At 45.2% G+C, this 10,089-nt stretch overlaps 4 protein-coding genes across 4 annotated transcripts; 1 reads left to right on the top strand and 3 right to left on the bottom strand.

The window, feature by feature from the left end:
* Window positions 1–404: 404 nt before the first annotated feature.
* Window positions 405–2,672, top strand: LDB19 (Ldb19p; the record flags this gene model as incomplete). The annotated part of the gene is made up of 1 exon (XM_037284845.1): window positions 405–2,672. One exon carries the CDS (start codon window positions 405–407, stop codon window positions 2,670–2,672), a length of 2,268 nt encoding a protein of 755 aa, XP_037140741.1.
* Window positions 2,673–2,860: 188 nt separating this feature from the next.
* PMT2 (dolichyl-phosphate-mannose-protein mannosyltransferase PMT2) lies at window positions 2,861–5,191 on the bottom strand (the record flags this gene model as incomplete). The annotated part of the gene is made up of 1 exon (XM_037284844.1): window positions 2,861–5,191. The coding sequence occupies one exon, from the start codon at window positions 5,189–5,191 to the stop codon at window positions 2,861–2,863; it is 2,331 nt and encodes a 776-aa protein (XP_037140740.1).
* A 139-nt stretch (window positions 5,192–5,330) lies between these two features.
* On the bottom strand, window positions 5,331–6,605 carry FUN26 (nucleoside transmembrane transporter FUN26; the record flags this gene model as incomplete). The annotated part of the gene is made up of 1 exon (XM_037284843.1): window positions 5,331–6,605. The coding sequence occupies one exon, from the start codon at window positions 6,603–6,605 to the stop codon at window positions 5,331–5,333; it is 1,275 nt and encodes a 424-aa protein (XP_037140739.1).
* A 247-nt stretch (window positions 6,606–6,852) lies between these two features.
* On the bottom strand, window positions 6,853–9,264 carry CCR4 (CCR4-NOT core exoribonuclease subunit CCR4; the record flags this gene model as incomplete). Its single annotated transcript, XM_037284842.1, has 1 exon — window positions 6,853–9,264. One exon carries the CDS (start codon window positions 9,262–9,264, stop codon window positions 6,853–6,855), a length of 2,412 nt encoding a protein of 803 aa, XP_037140738.1.
* Between the last annotated feature and the right edge of the window lie 825 nt (window positions 9,265–10,089).

Genomic DNA, 10,089 nt, shown 5'->3' with positions numbered 1-10,089 from the left:
TCTGGTAAAGATTGCGGGGCTCCCGCTGCTGTGAGCGCGTCAATGCGTGCAAAACTGGGACTGCCCGAGCCGACGCCATTTCTCGAAGCCGACCGATCTCACCATCCGGAGCCTGGAAGGCGGATTAATAGCAGCAGGATCTAGCTTCACAGCGTCCGCGGACTCATGAATCAACTTGGTTATCTAAGATTCAGACCATCGATAAAGAGAGTGTTACCCGGAATATTGAATTTTTCAGGCTCCTACCAGATAAGCAGAGCTGATCGAGCAAATGCGACTTGTAAGGCCTCTTAGCATAATGTTAGCGACCGGTTCTCGTGGCTCTGTTGTCCTGGTGAGTGTATTGGATTGTCTTCTCTGGCCGGGGAGTTTTGTGAAGTTCTCACTCAACAGCTTTTAGGAGTATGGGATTTTCAAAGCTTGTGCCATACCACTCATCTTCCGGAGGCAAATCGCATTCAAAATTAAGGGATTTAACTCATTCTCATAAGGAGCGTCCGTTGGAACTTTCGATCGATATCGAATCTCCGCCATGTGTTCTGTACGGCTCAGCGACCGAATCTTCAGGAGCGCTTTTAAGTGGGCTGTTGACCTTAGATATCAAGGATCCATACGATAGTGAGCCCCATTCTGAGTTGGTCAGTCCCGTTAGCAGTCGAGATGGGAAGCATAAGGGTGCTTTGGGATCTTCGCTTTCTTCCACACTGTCGCATCTTTCTCTATCTTCCCCGAACATGTCACCGGTAGGGTCGTTGGCAAACCTGAAGATCATGTCTGGGTACACTAAAGTGTGTATAACATCCGTTACTCTTACCCTTGTGCAGAAAGTTCAAATCCATAAGCCATTTTTGCCAGATGGCCAATCCTTCCACTCGTGCATGAACTGTAAAACGAAAACTACCAATATGAAGACGTGGGAAATCCAAACAAGCGCCCAGGACATGCCGGTTGGCAGGCATTCGTTTCCTTTCTCCTACTTGATCCCAGGCTCCGTCCCCGCCAAGTCGTTTCTGGGTCTTAACTCGGGGACTAGAATAAGATACGAGCTGATAGCCGTGGTGACGTACAAGGACCCTAAGCGGGGCCTGAACTCGCAGTCTAAGCAACAGTTGCTGCAACTCGCGATGCCAATTTCCGTCACAAGAAGCATACCGCGCGGGCCAGACAAGAATTCTTTGAGGGTTTTCCCTCCGACAGAATTGACCGCAACGGCCGTCCTACCCAGTGTTGTGTATCCGAAATCTACGTTTCCTTTGGAGATGAAACTGAATGGTATATCTTCGTCAGATCGCAGATGGAGGATGCGTAAATTGGCCTGGAGAATTGAAGAAATCTCACGAGTACGGTGCAACGCCTGCGATATACATAAGCATGAATTAAAACAGCTCGAAAAATGTGTCATAGAGAAAGAATCGAATAAGAAACCAAGCTCAGCGATTAAAAAATACGATGCAGGACCACAAGTGAGGCTGACCGTTGGTCCCACCCAAGATCCTGCGTCACAAGCTTTGCGGCGTAACTCGTCGCTAGGAGGGCCTCAAGCAGGCAACGAAGGCCCCCAAGATGAGGACCGTGATGAAGAGGGACCTAACAATGATTTCATCCACCCTAATGATGATGCCTTGCGACAACAAGTGCTACAGCAGCAGCAACGCGCAAGAGAGCAGCAGGTTCAAGAGGAGCTCAAGAACGATATCCAAATATACACAGAAGAAACGCGAACTGTTGCCCGAGGTGAAATGAAAAGTGGCTGGAAGACGGATTTCGATAATAATGGACAAGTCGATGTGATCACCGATATAGATTGTACGGCTCTTACTTCAGGCGTTACGAATCCAATAACTCACGTCTCGACTGCCAAGCCGTTTGTCGAGCCTGTGAAGCAGGACACCAATGTTTCTTGTGACATACAGGACCCGACTCTGGGTATTAATGTGTCGCACGTTTTGGCTGTCGAGATTGTCGTGGCTGAAGAAACACTCCAATATGCGAACGGACAGCCGATAAGAAAATCTTCTACGTCCGTCTCGTCATCTAAGCCGAATCTCAATGACCCTGATCAGAGGCTAGCCGAACTTTCTCCCATGTTTGCTAACAGGAATAATGTAAAAGCGAGACCTGTCGAGACAGATTCTTTAACTCCTACCAAGTCTGGAAGCAGTACTAAGTCAACCCATAGTGGCAAAGGAAACGGGGGCAACTCCACAGGCTCTAGGATTATTAGTGTGCCAACTGGTGCAGCTCGTGTACTGCGTATGCAGTTTCGACTTAACGTTACCGAGAGATCCGGTTTGGGCATTTCTTGGGATGAAGAGGTTCCCCCAATATATCAAGATGTTGGGTTGCTCTCGCCTCCGAGCTATGAGAATACTATTTCGAAGAGCTCTACTTCTCAGTCCCTACCATCGATGTGTGATTTGCCCTCCCCGTCAGAGACGCGTGGGGACCCATTATTAGCTCAGTCGATAGCTCCTCCACCAATAGCTCATCACCATAATTCTTCATCTTCCCTCAGAGCTCTTTCCTCTGTTCAATCACCGCAGCTGGAATCTGTGATCAGTATTCAAGGTAACAACCCCTTCAACGACCATCTATTGACGCCGCATGCCACCAGGGATATACCATTGCAAAACATCTCGGAGCGCTTGGACAGTGATAGGATAACACAGTAAATCTAATTAATTAAACACCAATTACATGTCTAGACAGTATCTTCATTGAAGGAGTATATCGCCTTCTTTGTCATTATATCATGCCGATATAGTTTTATTTAAGCCAATTTTCTGTTGGTATTGTACATGGAAGTTTAGATTGCGTTATGGAAAGGAGGATGCTGGGAAGCTCCCGTGAATTCGTTTTATCATTTGTTCTTATTAGAGATGAACCAGCCTGGCAACCAGTCGAGATACTCGAAATCAGAGACAGGTCCTTCCATTCCGAAGGAGATTGGAGAAAAGTAGAAGAAGCACGCTATGACGGCGGTACAGTAAGCGGCATAGATGCAAATTCTCATTACCTTCCCGCATTTTGACTTGATCCAACGTTTAGTGCCGACTTCGAAAAGATACGACATCACTAGCAAGGCAAAGTAAAGTGCTGGTAGATAGTGGTGAACATACGTGACTCTTGACATTATGACAAATGGCATGAAGTGCAAGCCCCAGGCAAGCATGGGGAAAAGACCTCCAATCAAGAAGACACTGGCATCTTCTGAATTCGAAAGGTCGGTATATTGTCTTTGCCATCTAAGAATCAAAACGGCAACAAAGATGGCAAATAGGACCACTGCCACACTAGAGGACCAAGTGGTTAGGGGCGTACCAAGCAAGAAATATCTGATGTTGTCATCGCCCCAGCCACATAGTCTTAAACCCAAATTCAAAGTTGGCCACTGCCAAGCAGAAGACGCCAAGCTATCCAGCTTATCTGACTCTGGGATCAAAGCATTGTTTGTAGCCATCATCGCCAGGTTTAGATGGATGAAATCCTTGAAAAAATTCGTCTTTGGATACTTGAAGTCATCGGGCCTGGCGGGCAAAACCTCGTTTTCATGGCTCTCGATATTCCACCATGTTCTCTTATCTCTTTTGAAAGGGTTTTTCAAGCAAGCCATTTCCGATTGTCTGAATCCCCACTCTGGTAGATGATGCCCAGTCTGAGCCAGGTAACAATCCAGAGCAGCACTTCTCAAACGGAATGAAGTGGTCAATGGATGTAATCTTGACTTATCTTCATTGCCATTCTGCGCAACAACTTCAACGATCCAGTGGTCTTTTTCGTCTCCGATCAAATGATCACCGTAGCCAGAAACTTCCCAGGCGGACTTGGAGATTGGAGCAGGAATGTGGTGCGTATGCAAATTTCTACCAGTTTTTTGGTGAACTAATCTGTAAGTCATGCCAGCTTGAGCATATTCAACGTCAGTTTCGTTCTCACTATAGTGAGGTGATCCTCTGGGTCTGTCAAAAAACCACAAATTGTTGCCATCTTTAAAGCCATAACCAGTAATCTGCTGTTGAGATGAACCCTCAGGGTAAGTCTGAACGTGTGAATGTAACAGCGAACCACCCAAAGCCTGATTCTTGATAGAGATTAACGAGGACCCTATAGCAACATCACGTGGACCTTCACCAACTTCGGTACCAACGAGGTTAGCCTGAAATAACGACGGCATATTAGCGTCACCAGTTCCTGAGCGGTATAAGAGATCAAAGTGAATCTTGAAGCACAGCATAAACACGACGAATGGAACAATAATCAGGCAAATGACTCTGGCGACCCAGTGCATAGTATACGTCTTCCATGTCATCTTCTTGTCCGAGAGGAAATTCCACAGCTCGCCGACAGTGTAGATTCCAACAACTGTGATGACAAACAGACCTACCATTTTCACCGAAATTGCGCATCCCATACTGATACCCGTCAATAACATCCACTTCCACCACTTCCTGCTGAAAGGCTTCGACCTCTGCTGGTAGAATGTAACGAAACAGAAGAAAGATGCCACTGTGAAGAATAAAAGCATGGAATCCAGAAGGATGAATTTACCCAGCGTTGTGAATGAATTCTCGAAAAGGACTAGAATAGTGAAAAGCCACACGGTTGGGAGCGAGAACCCAATATTCTTGGCCGTATAGTACGCCAAAGGAACGCAAAGTGCAGAGAAAGCTGCATTGAACAATCTCATCTTGACGTAGTCCACATATTCGGGATACAGTTCTCCCGAGTTGAAGTCATACGAGCCATTGTAGCCAGCGAGGTAGCCAGAGAGTCCCACAAGCATCTTCCCCAAAGGAGGATGGACATCGTGATAAAACTCGTGTCTCAAGTAGTAAGAACCAAATTTACCAAAGTGAGCCTCGTCCCATACAACGTGATCATTGATGCCAATCTTATACATCCGCAGGAAAAATGCCAAAGCAGTAAACACGATTGGCATAACAATGGATTCCAACCTAGTAAACGCGCATATTTTCTCATTCTTCAGCTTGGACAGATCTTCTTGTTCCATCGGAGAATCAGCCTCCAATACTTCCTCATTTTTCCTCCGTCTAACACTTTTGGAATCATCCCTCAAGCTGCCATCGAAACCAGTGGCAGACGACATCCTAGACTGCAATTGCGCCTCGATTGGTCCTTCAATTGCTTGTTTAAGTGTACTTTCATTGACGGAACCTGAATCTACGTTCATTTTTTCTCTTATACCTTTAACGTGTTCGGAAAATATCAATCATCGAGAACGAGCCTGACTATCAACTAAGAACAGACGAGGTTTAAGACAGATTCCTGGCGGCGATGGACCGTCAATGGCGTTCTTTGCTGGTCGATATTCATTTCTTAAACGAGCCGATGGCGAAGACGAAGAGATAGCTGACAACGCTTCCGAGAGTCAGACCTGTCGAGACGAAAATGTTTGTAAATCCACCAGCAGCCTCTCTTTCGTCGTCGCTGGCCAACTGTTCTGGCACCTTCATGAAACTGATGGATATGACATGTCCATTGGTGAGTCCGAAGCCGTATTGTAATAAAGCATACCCCAAATCCTGTAGGATGGCAAGCAAAGCTGCGGAACTAGTATTCATGCTGAAATAGAAGAATATAGGAACGAACAGCAAGCGGCATAGCGAGTAAACGAACGTCTTGAAGGGGCTAAAGCGGCGACTCCTGAACATGGGCCAGTCGGCTAGAACTCTACCATGCAAATCACCTAGATTCCAAACAGAGAATATAAGCGGCGAGAATTGTGAGTCCGATAGCGGCAGGCCCTTGACCGGGATGTTAGCTGCAAAGACGGGAAATATCAAAGTCACTACGAAGGTAGTGAAAATGGACAGTACTAGATACTTTAGTTTCCTGAACAAAGTGCTGAACGGGATCGTATGCGTCACGAGCGCTGTGGATTTTGTGCTGTTCAATCTTGCATCTATCTTATTAACCCGGTAAAGAATCACTGCGATTATGGCAACAATGGCTGTTGTTAGGAAGTACATTAGGATTCCACTGACACTTTGCTTGGAAGGATCACTGAAGAATGATATGACAAGCAACACTATTGAAGGTAAGACGCCCGCAATTGCTTGTCCTACCATAACCGCCTGGCTATACTCGGAACCGTAGACGTTGGCAATGGCCATGGCGCCATTTTGCGTCATAGCGGTGGCCACGGAGCTGACGGCGACCAACGTTAACACGAACGCAAAGGTTAACCACAGGGGAACTAGCGTGTGCATCAATGTGACGACTCCCAATGCGAAGAAGACAACAATTTCCCAAAACAAACCTCTTGTAACTCTCTGTGAATAACTATGCTGTCTTCTCGACAGCCATATGTTGAAGAGCATTGACGATAGGGTTGAAACGGTCATCATCGAACTAGTGAATATCTTGGCCCAAAGTGTAGTATCATGAAAGACATCATGCTTAAAGTAAACTGAAGCACTCAGTATACAGTTCCAAGGCCATAGAAGTCCGATACCTATGAACATAAACGTTAGGTAAGCATGATTATGCAGTTTGGTCCATAGAGACTCCTGTTCAAGCGAACTCCCTCTTGCCTCTGAGGTTCTATCAAGCTCTGAGTCTAATATGAGCTCATTAGAATCCATCAGATATGATGCACCTTTGCCCCTTTCTTGATTTGCTTCTCAGTGTTTGTTCCTGTTCTTATCTTCAAGATAAGTTACAAGTCAATGAACTTAAGTAAGAATATGTGAACTAACAAGAAAAATGTTACTTGACTAAGCGTCATCAAACTCTCTATATTACACTTTAATGCGCTACCTCTGTATATCTAAATGCCTAGAATGGAGTCTAAACGGGGCCCATAATATTGGATGGAATTTATAGATTTATTCATATCTTTCTGCTGGAGCCGGCTCCTCCTTTTACGAATTCGAACCTCGCCAATATGGGAATGTGATCACTTGGAAATTTAGCGTTGGGGAACCCGATGAATTCGGATATGTAATCTGAATCTATTGGGCCGAGCAGTCCGCGAACCCGGAGTGACTGAGTTGAAAACCATATATAGTCAATCACGCTGGTGAACGAAGGCGTAAAATTTGTTAGAGGTAGTTCGCCAATGTGGCTATAACTTGATTTCATAGACAAGTTATGGGCGAAATTCTTCTGCGTCATGTAACCAAAATCTCTTCCTTTAACGTCATCATGTGTTTGCACACGGCCAGTGCTTAGAAGCTCATAGACTGCTGAGTCTATCTCTGAGTTCAAGTCACCACATAGGATCACCGAGCACTTCTTAATTTCCTGCTTGGATTGGGCATTGCTCTGTTCCCTGAGAAGGTCTTCCATGTGATCCATCAGGACACCTACTTGGAACGTTTTCACATCATTAAATTGAGGATCCCAGTGCAAATGCGTCGTGACGAGCCAGACGTGCTCGCCACTTTCGATGTGTTCCAACTTCAGGTAAATCGCAACATTATCTTTGTTCATTGCGCGATTCAAATAATCTTCAGTACGTTGAAATTTCTTATGTTTCATCCAAACTCCACTGAAATCAACTGCGTCCTTGAAAATGACTCTAAACTCCGATTTCTTGTAGAAAACACAACAACCGTCTACCTTTTTCGAATCCTTCGAGTGCATAGTTTTTGCCCTCGTCTTGGCATGGAACAAGCCTGAGTAGCCGTGTTTCTGCATCAAAGGCGCCCAATAATCCTCAAAAGTTTTAGCTTCCACTTCTTGCAAACAGATAACATCACTCATGTAAGACAAAATTTGTTCCGTCAGTTTTTCACGTCTATAATCCCAACTCAGAGCCCATGATGGCGTGTAACGATACATCTTTGGAGTCGCGTAATGTTGGCACAGTGTGTTGTAGGATAGCACAGTGAAACTTCTCTTGGCCAAATCTCGACTTAAATGTTCATCGGCCTCCTGCAGTGATTTGTATTTCTCCACAGGATCGCCATCAGCGTTGATCTCTATAAAGTCCCGATCCTTGGTCATGGGTACTTCCGGTCTATTATCACGAAGATAAAATATTAAGCCTGTCACCGATTTCTCTGTTAGGATTTTTAATAATTGTTTGTCCAGAGGATTGCCTTCGCAACCCAGAAATTGCAGATTGAAGAGACTACCAAACTCCCAAGGCAAAGTTGTAATCATGTTGTCAAAGACATAAAGATACTTCAGTTGGTAACAGTGTCCCATTTCTTTCGGCAAACTGGTCAGCTTGTTGTGAGACAAATCCAACACACGTAGATTAACCAATGACTTTATTGCTGGCGGGATAGAAGTCAAACTATTACCGTTCAAGTATAACCTTGTCAAAAAAGTGTACTTGAATAGATTGGCACTAATGTTGAAAATTTGTAAGTTGGAAAAATCGATCGCATGCCACAGCTGGTCATCAAATTTGGTATTCTTGGGTCCCGCCATTCGATGTTCTAGCTCATCGTCTTCATCTATATTGAATTGTGATAGTTTCTTATGCTGTAGAAGTAATACAGGCGTTCCTGTATTCTGGTCCCTTAAGTTATGTAACTCAGTCTTGGGGGTAGAAGGAGACGAGGCAGAGCCGCTTGTGTTGGCCGTAGCCGAAGTATTCGCAGAACCTGGCGGGTTGCTAATGCCGTTATTGCTGCTTGCTGCAGTGTCTTTTATATCTGCAGCCATTTCCATCAAAAGCTGTTTAGTCTTATCCACTAAAGAAACAGACGCGACGGCCATCTGCGGATTCTGCGGCTGTTGCTCTGTGGTTTGCAATTGTGTCTGCGATCCAGAGACCTGCTGAAGCAGACCCGGCTGTCGCTGGTGATCCAACGATTGCTGTTGCTGCTGCTGATTGACTAAATATTTTTTCATCGCATTCTGTCTGGCGTAAACGTTCGGTTGTCCCATCGATTGTGCGGAAACCGCTGCCAGCTGCAACTGTAATTTCCATATAGGATTGTTCAAAAGCCCAGGTTCTTCCAAATGTAGATGATAAAGCGGATTTTTCTCGTTTCCATTGACAGATCCCGTCACAGTGCCACTGTTCGTCCCAGCTACCTTACCACTACCGGTGCCAAGATGGTTCAACAACTGCAAAGCAGCACCGTCATTTGCACCACCGATATTAGGTTTCATCATTCCAGGAGGTGGCATTGTACCTCCGCCTCCGCTTGTGCCGCCTAGTAGTGGGTTCCCCTGTAACTGCTGATGAATCCCTGTCGGAGTACCCGCCTGCATACCGGGTATAATGTTCGGTTGGTGTTGTGGACCAAGGCTTGGATAACTCAATATAGAAGGATTGTTCATGGTCCCTGGCACCCTCCAAGCTCCGTCTGTTTACCATTTCCACCCTCCTTCAGCTCGTTCCATCTTATCCAGCAAGCAACTTTGCTCGATTGTCAATCAACAATGTCACCTTCCACGTTATTGTGCGGGTAAGCGTGAAATAGAAAGATATAAAAACCCAACAGACTTTAACACATCATCACAGGAAACATATATTGTAGAAGTTGTGAAGCACTGAATTGCATGCCAGGCATTCAATTAGGCGGATCCATAGAGGATTAAACTTCCTAAAGCTTTCCGCACTGATCAGTTCCGATTCAGATTCGGGTAACATATCAAAAATTGCAAAATTTAACAATATTTAAACAGTATGGACTGTCTCCAAGCGGCGAGCTTATAGATCCATCAATATATCCGTACACCAATTGAGAAAGGCTGGCAGAATTAAAGTTTTAGTCCGCCTCTGTTTCTTATGTGTATGATGGGATGATAGCAACCGTTGTCTTCGACAGGGTTGCGTAAAGAAGTGAGGGAGGGCTTGAATTTTACACTCCTTTCATGATACTACCGTTCCTAGAGAAATAATCAAGAAGTCTTTACATATTTCCCGTACGAGCCTAGCGGTCAATGAGTGCGGGAAAGGTGCTTCTTAACATTCTGCAATTAAGCAAACGCAGCACGATGCGACGTGCTGCGAATCGCTTTCACATATTGCATCTTGAAATCAGTAAGATCCTCGGCTACCGATAAACAGTAGCGCTTTTGAAAGAAAGCTTGTCGAGAGAAATCAACTTCCTTCTGTCTGGTGGGAATTGCATTCAGCAAGAGTCCTAGCGCTTGACAAAG

Source organism: Torulaspora globosa, chromosome 6 (genome assembly GCF_014133895.1).
Source record: "Torulaspora globosa chromosome 6, complete sequence".
NCBI classification, from domain to species: domain Eukaryota; kingdom Fungi; phylum Ascomycota; class Saccharomycetes; order Saccharomycetales; family Saccharomycetaceae; genus Torulaspora; species Torulaspora globosa.
This window is presented reverse-complemented; position numbering and strand designations above follow the sequence as displayed.